This window comes from Amblyomma mixtum, chromosome 3, assembly GCF_055824585.1.
Source record: "Amblyomma mixtum isolate Tamu chromosome 3, ASM5582458v1, whole genome shotgun sequence".
Taxonomy (NCBI): domain Eukaryota; kingdom Metazoa; phylum Arthropoda; class Arachnida; order Ixodida; family Ixodidae; genus Amblyomma; species Amblyomma mixtum.
In genome coordinates, this window is record NC_143014.1 from 204,927,691 (window position 1) to 204,952,689 (window position 24,999).

The window sequence follows — 24,999 nt, forward strand, 5'->3', positions numbered from 1 at the left end:
TCCATTGGGAGTTTAAAAGTAAGCGCTCATTTATGCCTTGATTTTCAAGTTTTCTATACAAGAAGACCGTCTTGAACGCTTGGGAGCTCAAAATCTGTCGTGCGCTTTGTGCGACGCCAATAATAATGATGCCTTTTAATTTTCTTTTTTAATTCGTCACCAAGAATAGATGGTGTGTTCCGCACACTCAGACAGCCCGGTGCAGCCGAAATCAGTCCTCCGCAAACTCGACCACGTCCTAACTCCTGTTAACGGGGTCCGCAACCCTGGAAGCGGACGCCGCTGGCTTGCGTCGAGGGACGGGGGGGAAGTCCATGACAGCGTCCGCGGCCGTTCCAGGCACTGGGCTTTGGACGCTGACGTAGCCGCGAACGTCCGTGGCGCTGGGCGCCGGACTCTGTACAGGGGCGTAGGTGCGACTGTCGATGCCAGAGGCGCTGCTCGAACTCGGAAGCGTAACGGCGGAAGGGACGGGTGTGGACAAATGACCGGAGGGACCGGCCGACGGGGCCGGCGCCACGGCGCCGCCCATCGCGAAGTCTCGGTACTTGGCCACGTCCAGCTCGGGCACATCCGCCCGAAGTATGTCGGAAACGACAAGGATGTCGTCCTTCGAAAGGTGGTCGACCCTTTCGGCATCTTCCTTGAGCGTGACGGTTTCGAGCTTCTCGAAATTACGAGCCAAAGCCAGTCTAAGGATGCTCATAATTTGGTAGCACGAGTAGCGTTCGGTTCTCGACGCCAGCTCGTTAATGTCACTTTCCATAAAGGACGGACACCTCACTTTTCCCAACTCGTGCGTAATGAGCGTGACTCGCTCGCTGAAAGAGGGCGTAGGGATAGCTATCTTCGTCTGAAACGTGTCCAGCATGCTCTTTTCCAAGCGCCAGGGCTTCCGCGCAGTGGCGACGACGACGTCACGGAATTCTCTCTTTTCCTTCAGTTCCTTCATGTATGCCAGTATTTCTTTCTTGATGGCATCTATTTCAAGTCCTGGACTGTCAGGCAGTTCGGTAGGATAGAGGCTATCAATGTCCTCCAGCACCAGAATGCCACAGTCGTGCTTCCTGAAGTTCCTGATCAACGTGCTCACTAGCTTAGCACCTTCGTGCTCCGACGTGGCTGCGATGAATTGCACCATGTTGACTATGAAAACCGATTTGTCCGGGTACTTAGATGTGATTGCCCTCACCAGAAAACTTTTGCCGCTGCCGGGAGGTCCGTAGAGGAGGATTACGGACGCTCCTTTTGCCTTGGGGTTCTTGAGGATCTGGCTTAATTTCAGCTTCACTGGATCGATACCTACGATGTCATTTGTGTAGCAGATTCTTCTCCTGGCGCTGACCGTGGCAGACGAGAGGCACCACGGTGGCAGCAGCAAACCCAACAGGGAGAGCTGATGAATGCACTTCATTTCTGGCAGGCCCGCACAAAGGATTTCTTGATCGTCGCGCGCGTATTCCTTGAGCCTCAGCACTCTGTCGAGGTACGGGGCGCACATAGCTCGCACCGCTAGCGTCGCATTGAGGTAAGCCTCTACCGTCTTGCGGTAGATGCGGTATGCACTGGCGAACTGCTTCTTGGCATCCTCGTCCGCGGCCTGCTTGGACAGGTCCACAGCGGCCTTGATGTCGCTTGTGGCCGACGCTGCTTGGGAAGTCATCCTGTCCAGCCACAGCCAGTCGCGGTTGCTGGCCTCGTCTTCTTTATCAACCTTCTACTACCCGCTCTCATATCCGGAGCCCCAACCGGCGTTCGTCCATGATGTGGCTGCTGACACGTCTTCTCTGTGGGTACTAGTCGCTACAAGAGAGCAGGTAAAGTAATAATAGCCAGTGTAATCAATCAACAGCGTCGAATGTTGAGCAGATTGTTAAGTTTCCATGGTCAAAATACAAGAAGCACTTGCCTTTGAGCGTTCATCATGCTCTGGGGAATTTCCGTTCCTATCCTGCTCGTCCATCACTCTCGACTATCTCAAGAATGCAGTTTGCTTTGACTGATACGTGGCTCCAACTGTGTTTATCTGTGCCACCCCAGTAATAACAAAAGTCGGGTTTCGCGGCAGCCAGCTCGTTCTCGGCTGAGCCGGAAATTGCTTTTGGCTGTTAGCTCCCGGTTTCTGTTGACCTCGCCTAGGCAGAAGAGGAGCCTAGCAAATGTTTTCTGCTACGGGATAGAGATTGATCACTTAAGGCTCGAGTGCGAGAGTTGGTTTCATGCACTTTAATATATATTTCAACCCGCGCGAAAAAATAGGGGTCCTTAAACCAATTTTTCTTCAGAATTTAAGGGTCAGCTTCGTTGCCTGGAGTGATAAGCCCAAGTTTGTAAGTAGGACTGAAGAGCGCATTTTAATGACGTTGATGATCATCCATTTCAATGGCTCTAGAGAATCTGTCCGCGTTGAACGCCATGGCACAAGCCATCTTCTACTCAAGATGGGGTCAAAGCCCCACTTTTTAAGTATTTGGTCCAGGAGAAGCCCAGCACAAGGCCATGAGAAAGCTTGCGCTCATTGGAAATAGGTGGGCACCCGGCGGCACTGGGGATCAAAACCCCCTGACCTCCCGCATACGAGGAGCTCTTTTTGAAAATGGTAGGATCACAGAATAATATGGAGGAGGGAAAAATTCAGTACAGGACGTTAGCTCACATTGTTTTAAGCCAGAAATGAGGGCTCCCCTCCCTCACATCCAAAAATTCTGGACAAGCGCATTTTTCAACGGGTAACAGTTTATGAACGCAAATTTTTTCATACGCCGTAATATTTCACTATAACGATCAATATCCGCATTTTTTTTGCTACTAACGTTTTTCTTATCGTCAAAAACGTTCCCGACTGGTTTATATGGCAGTCTTAACTACTCGATGCGAGCGACAGACAAAATATTTTGCTGCGCATCGGGAGAATGGGTCATTACCTAAAATATTTACGTAACGGTACCTTACAATATTCAACTGTTACCTGACAACTATGAATTGACATTCAAGAACCCTGGCCTTGAGTTGGCCGCCGTCTCAGCGCGTCCGCGCATGCGCAGTAGGCAATGAAGCAGACGACGCCGCTGCGCCCAGCTATTGTCTGCACCATCGGTCAAAAGACTCCCAGTGGTCCTTGCGAAAGCACGTGACTTCCGGCTCACTTTTTCAAATAAATTCAATTCAATTCTTTTTATTATCATTTCTTCAGCACAGTACATAACATCACTGTCTGGATCCTTAGCCAAAGGCTAGTTATGGATCCATGCAATAAAAGCAAAGATATTAGTGAGGACAAATGCTTTCTACATGCATGCCAAAATAATACACATAAGAATGGTGGAAAAATGAAAAGCGTACAAGCAAGAGGGTTCAAATTACAGAAATACAAGAGGGCTCACTACAAAAAAATAGAAGAGTGTGCAAAAAAACACGAAGGCAGGAACAGCATTCTTTATACAAAATAAACGCAGTTGCCTTAGAAGTGATTATTCAATGACATATAAATGGCAGGCTGCTCGGATATAGAGGGCTTCTCCTAAGTTTTCCTTCCTCCATGCTGAATATCATGCTGAAAAGAAATCAGCGGAGGAGACTTAGTATTGGCGCTGTTTGCAGACACATCAGCCATTTAAAAGTGTGTGCCTGCAGTGTTCACGGCTCTGTGCCTTACTGCTGTAATTCAGTGACTCACTGCTATTTTACCTGAGCGAAAAAACAGAACCTGTGCTTTCTTCGAGCAAAGAAGAAAAGGATAAATTCTGTACATGCGACCAATAAAAAAATGCTGACGGTTTAGCATTAGTAAACAAGAAATACTGCGCGAAATGAGTTTTTAGCAGGTGGACACCAACGACACGTACCTGAAAGCGCTATTGACGTGTCCACTGACCCAGGGAGCCAGTTGTGCGCGTTTACTTTCTTTTCGTGACTTTCGCGCACAGATGGAAGTTGATGAAGACGGCGACGTGCAATGCACTGTGCGAGAGTGTGTTCCAGTTTAACACGAGGCGTGACCGGCTGTTTGCTCTCCTGATGTGCTGTATATCCTTACCCGCCTTTTAGTTCTAATATGTTTACTATCGTGTTAATTTTTGTGCCACGTAGCGCCTACCTAGGTGCTCTGTAAATAGTTTTGTGTGTGTGTGCGTGTCTACACACACACACACACACACACACACACACACACAGATATATATATATACATATATATATATATATATATATATATATATATATATATATATATATATATATATATATATATATATATATATGACAGAAGCCAACAGCCACAGAAACCAAGGGGCACAGGGGATTTTTTTTATTTATTTATTTATTTTGTGGTGTTGATCAATTTAGAATATTACTGAATATGTTATCGCTTAAAAGAAATTTATTAGAAAAGCAGAAGAAAAAACAACCACATGCCGCCGGTGGGATCCGAACCCACGACCTCCGAATTACGCGTCCGGTGCTCTACCTCTTATATATATATCCTTTCTGTCCAAGACCATGTAAATAAATACCATGAAAGAAAGAAAAAATAGCAGCGATAGCATACTACTCTCGTGCAGTGGCCAGCAAAGCTGATCTGTTGGCACCGGCGCGGGTTCGAAACCCAGTTGTGGAAATATTTATTTTATTTCTGCACGTATCTCAAGGTCAGGGACGCCACAAGATTATTGGTTGAGTTTGATCGCGTTAAATAGTGCTTTCACATTAAAACGGAAGCACATACACGAGACAAGTCGCCCTGCGTAATCGTCGCGAATCTAAATCTGTGTCGCACCCTCCCCCTACCCTTCCCCAATTTACACGGAACTACAAACCAATAACCGCCACTTGTTCTCATCATCCAAGCGGACTTAACGCGGAACGCTCCCAGCAATCAGATCCGAGCTTCCACGTACAGCCCAACCTCTTCCGTTTCGCTTCGAGACAAGCAAAGTTGCCGCGTCGTGACAGACTGACGGCCTGTCCGATTGCATTGACGAAGGACCCAGTATTTTCCCGGCAGAAGAACCGGATCCGGCCAACTATTGTGTCTGCCTTATTTCTTTTTAGCATCACTGTTTGCGTCCGCGCGGCGATGGTGCGTGCTCGACGTCCGCGAAGCCGCGCGGCCTGCCGCCGGCATTTCCCCCCTTCCCCACCGCCGGAGTCGCTTCGCGCATCATTGCTACCGATTGTGGCCCGCGCACAAGAAGAGAAAGGAAAGTGGTTCGGCCAGTCCTCTCGCTGTGCGCGCCACAAGAGCCGTCCCAAGGACGTCGCCGCAAGGGGGAAACCCCTTCCCTCCCCTCGCTCCGGGTGGCGGCGAACGAGGCGCCTCCGGCAGCCGATTAAATCTCGCCTGCCCCCTCCCCGACCCGTGTCCCTTCGACCAGGAGGCGCGAGCCGATCTGCGCAGAACGCTCGCGAGCCGTCAGCGAGTACTGTCGAACGCCCCGGGAGGATCCGACCGGCATGGCTGCTGCTGTCCAGAGGATGATGCACTGGTGCCTCGTCGCCTGCCTGGCGGCCGCCGCGCACGCCATCGACGACCATCAGCTGTGAGCGCCCTTCTCCTATCTGTCCTGGGCCCTTCGCCTCGGGCCCGGCGAGGTCTGTCCTGTAATTCCGGCGGCCGTACACCGCCGCCGGTTGTTTGCCGCATGTGTCGCGTGAACGTTTGCAACCGCGTAGCTTTCTCGACTGCAGCCGCACGTGATCGAAAATTTGGAGCAATGGAGAAAGAAAAAGATGGCGTGGTGGGAAGTCGTCGATGTGCCATCTATACATTAACAACCACGACCCGCGTGCACCCGCGGACAGCAGGGTTTACGTTTATGATTGCCTACTCGGTTGGAGGTTGTTTTTTGTTTGTTTTTTTAGAAAAGCGGTAATTTTAGTTTCACTCAGTGCGGGCAGATTAACGCACTCGCCTTAATCCGAAGCCTTCTTCACAGCTTCTCCAAGTACTGGGCCGAGAGTCGTATGAACAACTTTATTCTCTAGTCTAGCGGGTCCGTTCGCGTGAGGCAATTCCACAAAAATAGATTTCCGCCGTCATTTCGTCTTCGCTCTTTCACTGCGCGGTTCATGGAACTCAGAGTCGCCGAACTTTGTTAGTTTCCGCCCGCAGGGTTGAAGTGGTCCTCATTTATCTCACGTTGCGCGTGACCTGCTCTACTGCGGCGCACCGGCTCATCCGGTCGGCTACTGAGCTTCAGGACGCGGGTTAGACCCCCACCGTGGTGGCTCTCCGTCCATATACGGACGAGCAAATATCCTGGCGTTTAAATGTCACTAATGTGCGGTAAAACACCTGCACATTGCGATATTAACCAGTGAGCCTTCGCCAACCTGTATTTGACATCCCCAGCACGAGAGTTATTTGGTCAGGGTGCCCAAACACTGCGTCAAACGGTGCAGAGAAACATGCTCTTGCGCGCATGTTTTTCTGTCCTCTTTGCCAATGTGTTTCATATCTCTCCCTCACGGGTGTCCTTTTTCATATCTCTTATTCGCACGGTGCGTGGCTGTAAAGGTTGGCATTGCCGAACTGCGTCGGGGTGTAATACGAAAAAAAAAATCGTTATCCTTGTTTTCAAAAGTGTTCTGTATGAGTGTTCAATGCGCATAGGTGACAGCACCGTCCCGTTGAATGTGGAAGGGTCCTTGTAACCGTCATGCTCTAGTACATCATTGCAAAGCAATCGTGGCATCAAGTTCAGGCGCGTTTTAAAGAAACTGCGGCAAACCAGCCGTTTCACGCGCACTCTGGGCGCTGTACAAGTGCGTTAAAAGGCGTCCAGGACGGACAGGCAGTGCTCGCTTTACAGCGTTAGTGTTGTAGTGATGTTGCGCCGTGTTTGATGCGTTTCATGGTGCGTAACAACCCAAAGTTCAGCCGTATATGTCTTAAGAACCTCCTCTTCTCCCTTGTTCTTGTCTGCTCTTAGAGCGAAAGATTGTTGCGAATTTTCCAGTTTATTTCCATATCTATAAGGAATCAGGAATCCGGGACAGAAAGTAAACGTTAATTCACTTGACAGCGCTCGGGCCTTGTTACAAGACAAAGACAGTGAGTACAGAAATACAACAAATTGGCGCACCGTCACCACTGACAGTAGTTGCACTCCACGACGAAAAAAAAAAAGATCACCAACTACACCCTCTTTGGGACGTCACGGCTATGCTAGCGATGCAGTCCAGTGCTTGACAGTCCGATGCCGTCCTCCAGTGGAGTACGGCCATGGCATCGCAGTGGCCGAAGATAATGCGGACCCGTGACGTGTTCGGGGGATGACGCGTACGCTGCTCGAAAATTTCTGGCCACAACTCTGCGGAGATTCTCTGCGTAGGCTCTTCTTTCTTTTTCCATCTCCCGGTCTCGTGTAGGCAACGAGGAGAGTTTCTTTCTCACTGGGCGTTATCGCCTTAACTATTTGTTCAGACTTTTCTGTCCGAATTAAGGAAACAAAGTACACAGTTTAACCTCACCGTCGACGCGACGACTGTTAGAGAGTTCTCCGACTCTGGCGCGCAAATTCCTCCCGAGAGGTAATGGGCACGTGTAGGGTATTTACGCGACACGGTCCGTCGGACGCGCCGACTGCCGTCGTAAATATCGCATTTCCGCTAACGAGCATCTCACTATACGACTTGCGTAAAACCCGCCCGTTACGCGGCTTAGTCTAAACATAGCGCAGAAGAGCGTGGGTGAAAAATGTGGGAAGGAAAAAAAATGCCGTTTCCCTCGCGCCTGACGCTGACACCGCGTGTCCTGCCTTCGGCGCCAATATGCGCGGGGGCGCGCACCAATGAAAAAGAAGCGGCCGGTGCGGCGCGGACCGTATGCAGTGTTTATCGGGCACCGAATCCCATCCGAGGCGGCATTCAATCGATGGGCGCCTCGGAAAGGCCGACCGAACGGGCTTTCCACTTTCCCCGAGGCGCCTCTTGGCGGGGGAACACGCAAGGACGCCGGGTGCGTACACTCTTCGACGTGCCTCGGGCGCGCTTTCCTCCAAGCAACTTAATCACGCCAGCGCGCTCGTCACGCCGGCCGCGATGATGGGCAGCGCCTCTGTGAAGCGGCTGTAACACTCCGCCGATTGAGAAATGCCCCTCGTGTGTTACAGTTGCGTTAAAGTGAGCGGCTGTTGAACCTGCCTGAAAGACGCGAACAGTCGATGAAGCCAAGCAATGCATAGGGGAATGGTACTTTCTTTTCATTTTGCGGTGGTGTTGATTAAAGTGGAAAATTAGTTCTGCAACCGTTTCAGAAGATGACTTCACAGACAGTCGATGAAAAAACTGTACGCCGTTGCTTTTTGACCAGTTCTTTAAAGCAGCTGTTCGGTTTCTCTGTATGGTTCTTTCGCTGCAGATTGCGTTCTTGTTTCAATTTTCATTACTGCTCCGTGGTCCAACGCGATGTTTAAATTGCGGCAGCCCGTTGCGTCCGACTTGCTTGCGCGGAAACATTTTGACGACTACGAATAAGCGCCCTCTGCTAACAAGCGTATATAGTGTCACGGGCATACAGTAAACGCCTTTCATAAACGCAGACGCAGGGCGCGCAATGAGAGAGATTGCAGAGGTTTTGTCATTTTTTTCGGTGATTCTCACTACTGCCTGTGGCCCATCTCTTATTTCGTCGCGCGATCCATTCGAAATCAAATCAATTTGTTTCCCATCTCGCATAAGGGATAACCCATAGCGTGTTCGGTGTGCCTATATCCGACAACCAACGCAATCGCTAACTAATCGGAATAAGGTGATGATTTTAGGCGTGAGCAGCGTAGGATTTGCTACTAACCGGAATATAAACGACGTAAGGCTCCAATAAATTTGTTCAGTATGTGTAGCTTGTCACATTCCGCTTTTCTATCAGTATGAACTCTTTTAAGCGGAAGGACTATAGACCGGAACACATTCTCATTAAGCGTCCTTTAGTGTAGTTAAAAGTTTTACAAGGGTTATTACTGACTACTTCATTTTTTTCCTTGACCGGCCAAGTACTTTCCCTTCGGCGACTTGGCATGCTTTCCCTTCCTTTCTCACTTTCGTTTTTGCCAGCGTATTTTCCCAGCGCAAGTATTTTTCGATTATCAGTGACGATTACTCCGCCCAACAGCAAGCTTTTTTTCTGAACAGCCACTGATAACTTCTACGAACTATGCCGAGGTTAAAAAAACAACAAGGAATAAGAAGCACGCCATCGGTCACTGGCTGGCGCGCATCCTGGCTTCGTGAACTCATCGCCCTCCGTCAGCGTCTGCATGGTGCTGCCTCCGCACGCTCGCCACCTTACCGCGCGGATCACGCTTTCGCTTGCATACGTCGTTCACATCGTACCTCATCTTTATTTACCGACTTTTGGGGAGCCGATGCAAAGAAAGAAGCGCTCTTCAGTCCTCCTTTTCGGCCTTTGTGGTCCGTGTACAGTCGGCAACAAAACTCCACAGGACGAATGAGCTCGGCAACAAATTTGATGCAGCGCTGTCTTGCGACCCCGTCGCCTGGTAATTACACCACCGCATGGCACACGCACGTCCGCTCAAACCTGCTGGCATTTCAGGCGTTTAGCATACACGGTTTAACCGAAAAAAAAGTTTTTTTTTCTTTGTTTCGCACATTCGCATCCCGTAAGCTTTTATAGGTTATGGGGGTTTAACGTCCCAAAGCGACTCAAGCTATGAGGGACGCCGTAGTGGAGGGCTCCAGAAATTTCGACCACCTGGGGTTCTTTAACGTGAGCTTTCGCTGCTGACTGTACCTAGAGAAACTCTTCCAAACGGTTGAAAGCCAGTGCGAGTGGATTAAACGCAACATTTCAGGCCGTCTTTAAAGTGATCGGTTGCACATTTCAACCTTGCGAACAGAGCCTGAAAATATTTTTTTTTCTTTTACGCGTTAACCCTTTTCATGCGCCATTTTTCATTTCGATTCAAAACAAATATTTTTCCGTCAAAATAGTATATGCGGGCCTCAAGAAAGCCAATGCGCTGGCTTCACAACAGAAAACACAAATAGTTAATTCTTTAACGCACATACAAACTTTCTTGCAAACTATCAAAATATTGTTACGTGGCCCGAAGATCGTCTACCCCGCACGTCCACCAAAGATGTTACGTGGCCCGAAGTCTATGTCGGCACAAAGACGACCGGAGCACAGGGTACAGATCACAGCTAGCCCCGAGCGGCAAGCGCGCACACACCGGGCACTTCCTCTACGTCGTCTTCACGGAGATTATCCGTTGCAATATTTTAAAACTGTTGCGCTAAAACACTCAAGTTTACGGAAGTAACACGATAGGGGGGATTATGGAATCATTTTTCGTTTTCGAAATGCCCAGGACGCTAGAAGTTCAGATAAAACAATTTTGATTAGTACTGGTGGCTAAATCTGTCAGCAAGGAAATAGCGGAGGACTTGTTACCACTTTTGTTGGGAATTAACGTGCTGCACTAGAAATTGAACGAGACAAAACGGGGTACACAGAATAACCAACATTGTTGCCTTGCTTACTTACTATACCGCGCTCATCAGTTTGCAGATTATCTTTAGCGGCGTTCGCTAGCTGCCATAGCAAAAGCACCATATTTCCAAGATGTCTGATAGTAAACTGGTCCGAAGATATCAGTGCTAGCTAGAGTACACTCCCAGAAATAGCTTCATATTCGCAATTCACGCAGTTGTCCACGAAGCGACTTGAAAGGTTAACGCTACTTCCGAGTTGGTTGCCCTTACAACGAAGCCCACAACGAGTGGTTCGATTGCGGTATTATTCGCACGAATGTGGCCGAGCAATAAAAGAAATCGCATAGGCGACATTAAACCGCCTCCAGATTCATGCCCGCTTCACTTCCCTTTATTACAGCATTTATTCCCGATAAACGTCGCTGCTGCCGGCGTAGGATGGGACAGAAAACTCTCGCATTCGCCTGCTGACGAATAAGAACGTCCACGTTAAGAACGTGGACGCTCCGCGCATGCGCCCTCCGGGGTCATGTGACCCTGGAGTGGGCGCTGTTGGCGGTAGGAGGAGTGGGAGAGAGCAGTACCGCTCTCATTCGCGCTTCATCGTCCCGCGGAAAATCGAAGAGTTTTATAAATCTGGACAGATTGTCATATCATTCCTAGAAAATGGGTGAAACGCGAACTCGCCAAGGCATGCCGAGAGGTGGACCATTAACGAGAATAGGCAACAGCAACAAACTAATGTACGCCTGTCTCGGGATTCCCTGCTATTCGCTGCAGTGCCAGCAAGCGATGCTCTTATTCTAAAGTATTTTCAGTGTTTGAAAAAAAAAAGAGAAAATTACCGCGTAATATTACCTAAAACCGAAGAATTTAGGTAAGATTTTGAACCGGTAGAGGCAGTTGCGTGTAAACGCCGTCAGAGGCAAATATAAGGAAGTGAACCCTTTATGCTCTCTTTATTGCAAGCCGCCGCATTGGTGACCTTGTTTTGTTTTTTTTTTTGTTTTGCAGCTTACCATCAGTGTATATATCACTGCCCTTGGATATATATGATTATCTACGTCTGACGTATTAGCAACAGCAGTCAATAGATGGTTTTAGCGTACCGGAGACATATTTACCGAATCCCCTCCTGCACACGCGCGGTGGCCGCGCCGTTCGCCAACAATGCCTCAGCGAGTGCGCAGGAGGGGGTTCGGTAAACCGGTATGCGTGTTCAGTAGTACGTCGCCGGTACGCTAAAAAATGTCTAGTACTGCACTGTCTGGAGATGTAGCGAGGCTGGTCTAACAGCTCGTCATGAGAGAATGGGGGCAACAAAAGCTTTTTTTTTTTTTACACTTAACTAGTGAAGGGCAAGGAAGCAGTTTCGTGACGAAAACAGGAGAGAAGAGAGAATGTATCTGCGATCTTGAAGGTGGAAAGCAAAATTTAACCGGTATAGCTCACAAACGCTGATAACACATTTTGTGCGAGCAACAACTCAAAGCAGATAACAAGGAAGTTATAAAGACACTGCGCCCCTTAACCTTGCCTGCCGTTTGTCAAAGGGGGTTTCGAGAGGATCCCTAAGGAAGAATAAACGCCAATTAATGGAGTGATAACTCGCTAGCATCCCCCTCTGCGCAGCCATACCTCGACAAAGGGAAGCTAAACAACTTTCTCAGAATCTCCGCAGTTAAAGAAAAATGCGGACCAGTACAAATTTTTATTTAACTGCGAAGATTCTGAGAAAGCCGCGTAAAACTGCGCTCTAGAAGAAAGGCAAGGCTAGATCAGTGATTAAGAAAGATCGTAAGTAGCCTGAGTGAAGTAAGGCTTCGCGTTGTGTATATTTGTCTCTCCTCTCTGTCCTTTGCCTTTTTCACATCATTCGCACCACATCACGGATTCGCGGTTCGGGTTGCACGCTGCTTGGTCACACATTTCAGAAGTGAAAACAATAATTTCCCAATGGTAAACAACAATCACTGATCCTAGAACGGGCGCAACGGTCCTCTTCAAGGAGTGCACTGTTGTCAAAAGCTGGGACGGTGTACGTTCAACTGGTTTGCAGCCAACCAGAATGCCGGAGCCCCTACGGATGTAGTGTATACGACTGAACGTTCAGGCAAGTAATGAATGAACAGCTGGGTTCGTAGATCCCTGTTGCTTGCCCCCGCAGCGTAGTATGATACGCATGGGCTGCGCACGGTGACAGTACGTGAACTATTCAGCTATTTTTTCGGACGTCCGCAGAGCAGACGCTTCAGCGGCAAGTCATGGCCAAACCGTTACGACGGACTGGAATCTGCTACCACCACAGTGCTGGCTGTCTACCGACGAACGAATAGCTTCAGCATATTTAGCCCCGAAGGCAAATTACTTGCCTCATCAGGCGGGATATCAAATAGGGTTTGTTTCGCAGTCGTCGCAGGAGCGGAGGCGGCAGCTCGCGCTACCCGTGTTCCCATATGTCTTGCGACACGGCCGAGAAAGAGCCCCCTTGAGCTACCGAGAATCGCCGCGCATCCGATCGCGTCGCCGATGACCAAGGTTACGGCGGACGAGGAAAACGCGCCCAGAGCGCCCCTCAAGCGTTTCAAGGGAATCCATTGAGAGCCCACCTAGCCCCGCATCGCGCGCGCTAGCGACTTTTTCAGTGACTGCGTAATAATCGGGCAACACGTCGGCTATTCGAACGGCGCGTTCCTTGTCTGAAGGCAATTTGCGTTTCTGTGCTGTCCGTCCTTTTATCCTCAAAGGCCGGCGCACGCTTTCACGCTATCAGTATGTATATATATTGCGCATCAAATAAGCTGCCGACTGTCGACGTAGGAATGCATTCCATGCAGTTTCCGCCTACAGTGAGCGTGGCGCTATTCGTGACAAAGAATAGCAATTACGGGACACTGCACCACGCCAGCCAGTCGGAGACATTCTGTTTGCGCCCTTGCTTTTTTTGCCTCATTTTGTTTCTCTTGTGCTCGTAGAGAGTGGCGAGAACAATAATATTTAAGCCATTGGCTGATTGGAGTCTATACCTTTGCACACGGAAACAGCGCTTCATACAAGGAAAAGTGCCTACCAAGAATACAATGCCTATGCAGAGTAATAAACAATAATGCTCTCAAATAAATAAGTACTAAAGCTGTTCTCACCCGCAAAACAGAACATTGGGGAGGTAATAAGGATGGTGAAACTAACTATTTCAAAAAGTAATTGCGCAGCCCAGATGATGTGAATGTTTACGTTCGAAACTTTACATAAAAATATGCGCACTCTTTGTGGAATAAAATGAAAAACAACAAAGTTGTTGAAAATGCTGGAAAGGACATTCCTCTCAGGCGGCCGCAAAAAAAGTGCCCTCAGGAGTGTTTGCTGTATACTTTGACTTAAAAGAATACTAGGTATGACGCAGTGTCTAGTTCTTTACAAGAATAAGCGCAATGCAAGCACGATGTGAGATAAGCATTTGCATTAAGTTTTTAGTGTTCGTTCGAGAAACGAAAGAATACGAGAGCCGCACAGAAATTATTCACGGGAATAATTACAAAAGAAGGAAAACGAATCTACTTATGAATTCCCAGTGCAGTTTCCCCCGCATTATTCGGCGTTGGCGCAGCACTGCATACTAACAATCTTACATCTTTTGGATGCTAAGACACTACGTAATATGCCTAAGCGTTGGAAATGCCCTATTTACTTGCATAACGAACGCACTCCCATAATAAATGCACCCTCTAGACAAGGCTGATTAGAATTTAAGGTTTATTTATTTCACGCACTGTAAATTTTATTTCGCGTCAAGAGAGCACCTCCCAAATTATTCTCCCATTATTTGACAAAAAAAGTGAGTCCATTATTCCAGTCAATACCGCTCACTTAGGCACCGTCAAATAAAGCGTCAGCAAACTTCATAACACGAGTGTTGTTTTACTAGTCTTTTCGTCGTGCAGTGCGAGTGAATGGCTGAGCTTCGTCAGTGTGTTCGTGGAGAAGTAACTTCTAATGAAGCTGCACCCGAGCCAGGTGTCCACGCCCTCGGATGGTGCCTTCTCCGTCGTGCCGTGTCTTCCTCCCTTCGCGAGTCACCCGCGGCCCGCACACGCCATCGCCGGCTTCCCTCGCGCGCTCGAACGCCTCGCGTGTTTTTTGGCAACGTTCGACGAAAGTAAAAAGCGAGCGGACGGAAACAAATGGACAGGGCCCCGGCACGCAACCCACGGGCGCGTGGAGCCCGCGCACGCGAATGACCTTTTAGATTGGCATCGAACGCTGCCGTATAGCCGGCCATGTTCACCGTGCGCTTTCCGCCTGCGGGAGCCTGTTCGGGGCAGCGTTGGTGGCTCAAGTTTTCACCACGATGGTCGGGTACAGCTCTGTGCTTTGAAGGAGCGTGTAGTGAGATGGGAAGGAAAGGCGTGTGTGAGGTGCTATTTAAGAATGGCCTGCGTCGCACTATGTATGCAGCCACGGTCACTCGCAACCACAAATTCCACGGCGCTCTTCTGGCGGCCTTAAACAACAAACTCAGACTCTAAGAGGTCAACGTCGACAGTTTGGGGAAGGAAACTAATACGGTTATCACAGAGATGGCTGTACGCGCGGCAGCCAGTGATCAGAGCGACAGAAATGAAAACGCTGCGTGACGGTCAAGTACGTTAGCGTTAAGCGGGGCTGCGCACGGTGTACGCGCCGGTGCACGGCACCGCACATCTGCTACGCGGCCAACCTTAAGCCTGCCCCCCCCCCCATTATCTTGGATAGGGGGTCAAATCGGAAGCACATGAGAGCCGCGTATTTCATACCAACTGAATGAAGGGGACGTGACTGCACAGAGTGCTGGGCACAACGTTTTTCTGCGCTGTTCATCGAGCGTTTAGGCTTGGTGCTTCTTAAAGAGACAATGAGCGCAGCGCACGCAGGCACGCACACCCACACGCACACACGCACACGCACGCACGCACGCACACACGCACACACGCACACACACACACACATTACAGAGAAAGAAAAAAAGAGGAATAGCGAAAGAAACGGGCCCTGTGCGAGTTTGTCATCACCGCTTTTTGTTCCTGTATACGCTCGTCCTTACTACTCGTTACGAAACCCTCATCGTAGTTTCGCAAAAGGATCCGTATACTGAGATTATGGTGCACATTGAAGAACTCTGGTGGACTGAAATTAATCCGGAGCCCCTTACTGTGTAATGGCGCATGGCGCATCCAGAGAGCTTTGGCACTGCGGATACGTACTAGCACAGACTGCACCAGCCGGTACTCAGCTGCGCATGTGCAGAGACAGTGTGCGTCCCCACCTGTCCACTGCGCAGCAGGCATCCAGCTGGTCTTAAATACGTGTACTCAACACTATCTACTGCGCTAAAACTCGTGTGTCTCTTTGGCACGCAGAAAATCGGTCAATCAATCAATGCCCCTCTTCTGCGCGGCGACCGCGGGACAATTGTGCTCCGCAGTCGATAGCCGCCCGCTCGCAGGCACGAGGCACAACGCCCGCTCAGAGGGCGCACGTCTATCCAGGAAGCACCGCAGTGCACGAACCAGTAGTCAGTCCGGGCTGAAGCCACGGGCATCCAGTGCATGCTTAGCTGAGGCGAGGAGTTTCCGTTTTCAGTCTGATCGCTGCAGTCCGTCTCAGAACGGGGCATCAGCAACACAAAACAAACGCAATGCAAGTACTTTAAAACTTTTAAAAAGTCCGTGTTAGGGAATGCATAGTAAAAGTTATGATCCGAGAGAGTACAGACGATTGATTGACTGAAACCACGTTTATTCCACATTAGAATGCGCCGAAGGAGATACGGTGGAAGGGGAGGGGAGAGTACAGACGCGAGCAGGCTTGCTTATAGAGCACTGGAGCTCTGTGCTGCGGAATAAAGCAGAACCTTAGTGTAGGCCTTGCTATGTTAGAAGCACCGTATGCTCGTGCATTTGTCGCTTGAATGTCTCAGCGGCTACGCTCGAGCGCGATCGCTGTGACACCTGGCGCGTACTGTGAAAGTTCGCTTCGTTTGGTCTACACAACAACGATCGAGCGCTCCAGACAAACGTGCTCATGGCTACGCGGGCGGGTTCGTACTCCGAGAGTATATTAGAGGGCTAGAATTCCCTGTTTCTCGTTGATCCATCACCACTTCGCAACTAACGGTGCCACTCCCACGTCTACAAGTATAGCGTCAAATGCGTGATTCTATCGGCGTGCATACGTTGCCGGCAGAACTGGACGACCTTGTCAGTAGATTTTATCCCTCCTCAGTGTGCAAGGACAGGCTTCCTCATGCATGAGAATATGCTTTGCGGCAACACGCTCTGCAAGCTTGCCTCGATGCACACCACTCCGCGTGGTATTTGAAAGGTGTCTCCCCGGCCGCGCTCTTGGACTCTTCACTCGCTTTTCACGAAGCCCGAAAAATGCTAGTAAGAAATTGGAACGTTTCCAGTATTTAAAATAAGGTGCCTCTCTCATCTGTACGGCTGCGTGCGACTGGGCTAGTTCTTGACGCTGCATTGGGGAGCCGGCTTGAAAAACGTGTTTAGACGTGGACGCGGGAAAAGCATGCAGGCCGCGACACACCGCCTGAAAGAACTGTCCTTGAATTTGTTGAAGTGAATTTTTATTTTTGCCATGCTGCTAATTGGTTAATAACAGTTCATTTATTGATGGATTTATTGATTTTACACGGTGAGTGCATATTCGTGAAACTTCAGCCGGCTACTCATCGAGCGCCGCTTTCAGATGGCACTGCTTTACGCCGAAAAATCTCAATTCGTAATTTTTGCAGGTGATAATGAGTAACTCAATGGGCACAAAACATTTCGATTATAGTTCTAAAATTTGATCACCCTGCTGCTGTTGAAGATCGAAAAAGCTTTTAGGAATCTTTTTTTGGTACATTTTCCATCTTCCGTCACTTTATTGGCGAAACAGGTGACAAACTCAAAGAAGCAAGTAAACGGTGGAGTGCGTTGTTTCCCAGATACGATGTGATCACGAGCTTTAGAAGCGGATACAGGTCAAGCAAGTTGGATGATGCACGGTCTAAGTTACCAGCGTTCTCATTTTAGGGCTCGCTTTCTCTTAGCCTTGTAGTAGGCATATTAAGGCTGCGCTCTCCGACAGGGTTTTGCTCAAAGGCTAAGGCTGCTGCTTCGGTCTTTTGGAAGTCTATGTAGCGGCGAGGGAAGTAAAAATATCCGTGAGGCTGCTGAGATTTACACTATCCCAAGGGGACACTCGTTGAAAGTGGATATAAATTTTCCCATCTGATATTTTGGCCACGACTGTGCACAGATCTTCTCGGCTGATCGTTGCGAGAGAAGTGCAGTGGCTTGTCACTAGCAGCCTAATATAACACATGCATCTGACATGCCTGTCCGTGCGCAGGTCTCAAGACCTGCTGGACCTGAAGCTGTTGGGCCTGCGACTGGAGACGAAGCTGACCATTCTGGAGGGCCAGCTGAACAAGCTAAGCGCGACCTCGAACAAGTGCAGCCAGGGTGGTCGCACTGGCGGCCCCGACAGCGACACGGATGTGGCCACGAGCGACACCCAGGAACGCATCTTGCGTGCCCAGCAGGCCATCATCGACATCAGCAACCGCAACACAGTCGAGCTAGAGAACCTATCGCAGCTCGTCACTACACAGACGGCCAAGCTAGCCAACCGCTCCGACGCCATGCTCGGCCTGCTCAAGTCTTCCGAGCTGGTGCATCGACGACCGCCACCCCAGGAGACCATCTCGCAGGGTCGCAGACACCACCAGCCGTAGCGTCCTGCGGCGTCTTGTCGGCCTGGCCACAGCGCTTATTCCTTTCTATCCACGTGAGCGGTTTGAGGGGAACGGTGCGCAATAAAATCGGGTCAGGCACGTTACGGTGCGCGCCAGTTCTTTGTGACCTCCGGTCTCATGGGATGAATGAGACAACGTCATCGGGGACATATCTCACTTCATTGTTAAGTGTGTTGTGTGAAAAAGTGAACGAGAAGCCTTCATACGTGTGTTGACAGGGAGAGTAATTTATGTCCTGTGCACTTCGTATTAGTAGCTAGTTCTCCCACAGGATAGGAAGCGCGCAGAGGGAAGTTTCCCGGCTTCTCTGGGCTGTGTCGTGTGTGTACCAACCGCTGGATACCTCTGGTGTCGTCACTCAGAAGGCGAGCGAATTCATGCTGTCATTTCTGCTCTAGTGTGCCAGTGGATGCGAAGGGGGGGAGGGGAGCTATTGTTCAGGTGTACAGTGGGTGCTTGGTGAACAGATGTGCTTGTCACTGTGGTTAAATTCAAAGCAGTAAACATCGAAACCCATTGGTTAATATTTGCGACGCCGGTCAGCAGTGCAAAGGCAACGCAAACGTTTAGTACGAGCAGCCAAGTTGCTTCGCGTACGAAGCGTTTGTACGCGGCCTTGTTCTCTTTCCAATCCAAGCTCAGCCTTCCCAGCTTCTTTCGTACTTTTCACCGCCTAGCACACTCCCGTCGTACAGTGCGCGCACTTGTTCAGGGGTCTGATCACGATGCCTGAAGCTGCTGATTATTTTTGAATGTTTTCAGTACAACTATCTTCAAGACAGCAGACAAAAATGACATTTAAAGCTTCTGGTTTGTTCTGTTTCTCTTCTGTCTTGGTTACTTGGTATTAAAATGGGCAAGGCTACGAAATCTTCGTATTTGTGTGTTCTGTACTGTTACACAACAAACTAGAAGGGAGGGCAAAGGAAGCGAGGACGCCGAAGTGCTGCTGTTCTGATACCAATGCGATTAGTACAACTGTCTACAATAAACCGAAGATTTTCTTCACAATGTTCTTCAAAGTTTCTTCGCGAGTCTATAGTATCAAAGATCCAAGACAGTATATCCAGTATATGATGAAATGCCGGAATTCTACTCGGTCCGGGTTTCCAAAGAAATGTTTCCGACAATCAAACTACCTTCCTTGCTCGAGTGCAAAATGATACCAGGCAGCTGGGTTATGTCAATTTAGCGTGCACGCGGACATGCCCACACGCACAAAAAATTTCTTAAGGTAAGTGGAAGCGTACTCACAGTCGTCCAACTATGGTTAGGTTTTAACGATATCATTTTATTCGTTTCTTTTTTTTTTAAGGCGAAAGCCTTGCTAACCCCATTACGAGAAAAGCCCCCGACGTGTGCTAGTGTATGTATTAGTGTATGCGCTAGTGTGTGCACTCTCAGATGGTACAGAAAATCCCAGCGATGGCAAGAACAATAGGGTGACGCCATCAAGCGGCCGTAGGACGCATACAGCAAGCCGAGCGCCGCAGTCTCATGCAATCACATAAGTTTGATTCGCCTTATATATATCACCCACTGACTAACCTCAATGTTGTGCCAGTATTCCCGACTACATTCGTACAAAAAGTTTGAGCTACCGTTCGTCGCACAGCCTTCCGGGTTGTGTCATGCCATTTCTATTTGCATATAGCTTACATTAACCAGTTAAATCGGAGGACAGCTTAAGGCGCGGTTGAGGTGTGCACAGAGATATGAGACAGTTACTGCACCCTTTCCTTTTCTCAAAAACCAGTTTTCGAAATAAAATTGTGACGCAACTGTTTGTCGTACACCGTTGCAGGTGGTGCCGTACTGTTCCTGGCTCCGTATAGCATATGTCTCTTAGTCAGGTTGGCGGCTAGCTCGCGTCGGGTATTCGAATCGACTGTCCGAGTGTTTCACTCGGACCATTGCGGATTCAGCATTTGTGGATACAGTGTTTGTAGGCGCGTCTTCGTTTCACTTCTCAGTGCACAACCTGCGTCGAGGTCGAACGCTCACGATGACACACTAATGCTTTCGCCTTCCCAGCACCTAAGCAGCCTTAACTGCCCTCTGAGTTTTTTTTAGTGCTTCACTAGTTAAATAGCGCTGCTTTGGAGGTTTGACGATCTGGCTAGGCAGACAGTTCAGCCACCATCCAATTCATTCGTTTAAATTAAAATTTCATTTGATTTTCTGTAAGTTTTGTGCATTATACATGAAACGTCCTTCAATGGCTATTGTAACAATGCGCTTCAAGAAATCCTGAAACACTCGCGGCTCATACATTTCTTTGAATTTCTTACCGTCCTCGTCAACCACTGCTGAGTCCTAATGGTTTTCATTCAGCCATTGAAAAAAAAAATGCCATTTTGGTGGATTACTGGCATGACAGGACAGCAGAGCGCGCTGACAAGCACATCAGGACGAAGGTCGAAGAAAATAATCTCTCAATTTTTATTACATTTTCACGGGCTAGGAGGAGAGCAGCTGTGCGTCAGGAGAGGAGTCCTCTCCTCTCCCTGGCTTGTCCGGCGGCCGAGCGGTACGCTTGGCGTAAGCTGCGCTGGGCTAGGAAACCAATAATTATTTTGTACTTTAAGCGCATCCTAACTCAGCATGATTATTTGATAGCATACACAGGCCCGATATGAGTCTCTGGCAAGAATGTGTGCACATACTCAGATTTTGAAAGAAAAAAAATACCAAAAGCAAAAGAAGTACGGCAGCCGTCCCCGCATTCACTGCGTTGTTTTGCACGTACTACGTCCATACATGTGGCCCGTATCAACACAGTGTGGTTGTTCTGTTCAGATAGTAGCTAATAGTGGCGCATTAAACACACATACACGCGCGCGCACGCACGCACACACACGAACCATGCACCATCTGACCACTTTCAACCTTAACACATATTTTACGCTTTGTTTACAAAGGTGCTAGGAATTTTTCATGACATTAATGTACAGAAAGTATTACGTTAAACGATAAAAAAAATGTGCTCTTGCATGTCGAAATCGCGAATTCGAATTGTAGAAGCCTTCAGAGGACTAGCGCTGGGAAGTTATGTGCAGATTTTATTTGAATCTTACAAATGAACTCTACACGCTAGCAGACGATTCGTTTGTTATTTCACCCATACATGCCAGTGGGAAAAGCATTGCGAATAAGAATTCCAATTCATGCTGAGAATCACCAAGCTAACGACTAAATGTTGAACATAAATACTGCGCACAATTATTTAGAAGAATGCAGAAAGCATATTCTTTGTATCTATTTTCATTATTGATTTGTATCCAGCGCGTCGCATACAAAGCTGTCAAGGTACGACCATGAGGACATATCATGACGCAATTTCTGCTCTGCTGCTTCAACACCGCGAAAATCTTGCTTCCCCCTGCAGTGTGGCTTATTTTCGATGAGAGCTTGTTGCTTGGCGGACGCTAACTGCATCTGCGCACAGAAACGCCGTGCCAGCGACAGGAGCACCACATAAAGGTTTGCAGCAGCCGTAAAAACCATGCGAAATCAATGTATACTTCTCAGTACAAGCGCTCCCCCACGCAAAAAATTGGCAATGGTTTAGCTCTGGTTAAACCTGGAGGATTGCGAAAGCAACGAGGAGAGAGAGAGAGTCGATGGAGAGCGTGCGGCGGCATGCATGCATGCGCCGCTACTGCGCATGCGCAACTGGCGAGTAGGGCGGCGGCACCAGTCCCCGCGCAGCGACGACGGCGGCGTCCCAGCTGTGCGCCGTGACGTCACTGCTCCTCGCGCATGCGCAGTATGGCCTTTCCTCAGCTTCGCGAAATGGCTCGGCGACTAGCGTAGTGTTGCTTTCGCAACAAAAAGTTCGAAATAACGCAATTACATAGCGCAGGCTCCCGCTTCGCCAAATGCAGCTTCTGCCGGCCGCCAAAGCCAGCATGCAGTTCATGACCGGACCAGTAGCTAGATTGCGCCAATTCTGCAATACGGCAGCGGCCATAAAAAAAGTTGCGCGTAGGGCTGGCTCTTGATCTCCAAAGCATCGTACTAATGAGGGCACTGTTGAATATACGAGCCACTCTTGGCGCAGCGGTTACAGCGCTTGCTCGCTCACACTGCTCCTTTTTTGCCTGTTGAACTCGTTTATTTCTCAGAAAAATACTATCGTAGTGAGTGAGGCTGCTTCTCAGTAGTAACCAGACATGGACAGTATATCGAAGATAAATGTAGCTTCAACGCTAACTTTCGATATATTTTGCATGTCGAAATTAGGTATCGCTTGCCAAAACTGAAAGTACCGGAATATCGGCATATAAGATGTATTCTATTGATAATCGATTATAAAAAAAAAGAAAAATGTGGCGCAGGTTCTGAGCCTGCTGTGAGTCGGATTTCGAGCCGGCGGCGCTCGCTCCACAGGGTTGAAGTAGAATTAAAGAGAGACAATGCCAGTGCCACTAACGCTGCGAGACTTCATTTTTCCTGCGTTCATTGTTTAGCCGGATAGACGTCGATTACCTTGCGCTTCTGCACACTCGATGACAGAAGGAATGAGGAGACAGGCTCACCGTTGCAGTAGAAACAACAGCCCTTCGCCCCTATTTCAAGTTGCGGTGGTTACCGACAGAGATGGACGACTTTCGCCATTATATGCTCCGGTGCTTACAGAGCATCTGTTTACTTTGCCAGTACGATAAAGGTCACGTGTTCTTCCGCACGCCGGTCGTTGGGGTCATCGGCGCCGATAGCGTCAAATGCATCATCAGCTGACGCATTCCTTTGGAGAAACAAGCTCTACAACAAGGAGGGTGCGGCGAGAGTGCAAGAGGGCGTTACCGGAAGGTGGTGACCACGGGAACCACACGGTGGGTAGTTACCAAGGAAGGAGGACGAGGGTATGGCGAGAGCGCAAGGCGCAAGCGGAGGGTGGTTGCCACAAGAACCACCCTGAGACTGAGTGTAGTTACCCTGGAACATAGAGTTTCTTACTATTACCTAGAGGGAAAGCTGGCGGCGCTGCACTTCAGCCACCATGGACGCTCAAAGCATCATGGGGCGGTGAGCTACTTGTTGCGGCACAGTCGTAGTTTTTCAGGAACACGAAGTGTCATTACTAAGATGTTTCAATCCAAAAACGCTGTCCGTGTGTGCGCAGACGACTTTCGCGCGAACGCAGTGTGCAAAAGCCATAGTAGTGAAAACGCGACAACACACGACGCCAATAAAAGGTTTCACTTTTCCGAAATGCCATTAAAAACCCCTTATAATATTTAAGCAACAACATCTTTTTTGAAAACATATTTACTTTTAAAAGTGCGCCTGTTAATTACGAAATATTAGTTTTTATAGTGTTCACTACTTGGCCAATAGGAGAGCGAGTTGTCTCTTATTTTGGGCAAACTTTGCACTTAAATGCTTTTCTGCTTGTTTGTTGCAATCATTAGACCAGATATTGAATGTTAGGACGTTTGTAATTAACAAACAATTTTATTTTTTTATTATTTTTTGGCCAAAAGTTGCAGTTCCGCAACAAGTAGCTCACCGCCCCATGATGCTTTGAGCGCCCATGGTGGCTGAAGTGGTCTCGAGGGGTCGCCATGCAAACTCCCATAGAAGGGCTGCCAGCTTTCCCTCTAGGTAATAGTAAGAAACTCTATGCCCTGGAAGGAGGAGGGTTACCGTGCAAGGAGAAGGGTTTGATGAGAGCGTAGGAAGGCGTAACCGGAAGGTGGTTAGCCCGCAAACCATCCGGAGGGTGGTTGCCGTAGAAGGAGGAGAGAGAGAGCACGACGCGAACGGAGGATGTTGTACGGTGCACCTGGAGCAGCTGCTGAGAAATGCACCGCCTGAGAGGATCATCGGATGGCGCCGCGCGCCCTCAGCGGCGGGCTGGAGAGGAAAGATAGTCGCAAAGCGATCTTCTGGGGAAAACTAAAAAGAGCGCTCTATAATTAAACAGATTTGAAGTCGATCTCATATTATTTACCTCAGCATACCGTTAAAAATAAATGTGAACAGATGTCGCAGAATCTCGATTTTCACAGTGGTAACCGTCCTGACAATTTATTTCATTTGCTTCGCTTATAACATGACCGCATCACGGGGGTCTTTCGTATGTGCCAGTGGTTTGGGCAAATGCTGCTACTTAATATACTAACTAAGAGTAACATCTGGCCGCCGCGGTGGCTCAGCGGTTATGGTGCTCGGCTGCTGACCCGAAAGACGCGGGTTCGATCCCGGCCGCGGCGGCTAGAATTTCTTTGGAGGAGAAATTCTAGAGGCCCGTGTACTGTGCGATGTCAGTGCACGTTAAAGAACCCCAGGTGGTCAAAATTTCCGGAGCCCTTCACTACGGCGTCTCTCATGGCCTTAGTCGCTTTGGGACGTTAAACAGCATGAACCGAACCGAAAAGTAACATCTAGATAACAGAGATTAGGAAGATGTGTCCTGCCTAATAAAGAATTACTAGCCCTTTTACTTTATGTTGTTCTCCTTCTAGCCTTTACCGCGGAATGGTCAACTGCAAACGTCTGTTAAACAGTGTACTGTGGAAGAAGTCGTTCGGTTTTCCCAAGCGAACGGAGCTTGCGCCTTATAGAACAGAGCAAAAGCAGTGACAATTCGTTAATTGCTGCACTTGGCAACGGAAGGCATCAGAAAAAGTTCCAAGTTTATTCCTATGCAGTCAAGCGCTCACAGGCAGGTTTGAAGAACATTAGGTTAAAAAAAAAAGATTTTGCTAGGCTGCTTATGAAGGCGATCGCTTCGGCGTAAC

The 24,999-nt window shown here is 48.9% G+C and overlaps 2 protein-coding genes across 2 annotated transcripts; one reads left to right on the forward strand and one right to left on the reverse strand.

The window, feature by feature from the left end:
- Nucleotides 1-238: 238 nt before the first annotated feature.
- Nucleotides 239-1,663, reverse strand: LOC149353378 (vacuolar protein sorting-associated protein 4A-like). The gene has a single exon (XM_089575810.1). The coding sequence runs from the start codon at nt 1,661-1,663 to the stop codon at nt 239-241; it is 1,425 nt and encodes a 474-aa protein (XP_089431936.1).
- Nucleotides 1,664-5,341: 3,678 nt separating this feature from the next.
- Nucleotides 5,342-19,261, forward strand: LOC149353379 (uncharacterized). The gene is made up of 2 exons (XM_089582518.1): nt 5,342-5,537; nt 17,845-19,261. The coding sequence occupies exons 1-2, from the start codon at nt 5,452-5,454 to the stop codon at nt 18,227-18,229; spliced, it is 471 nt and encodes a 156-aa protein (XP_089438644.1). The 5' UTR covers nt 5,342-5,451; the 3' UTR covers nt 18,230-19,261.
- The last annotated feature ends 5,738 nt before the right edge of the window (nt 19,262-24,999 follow it).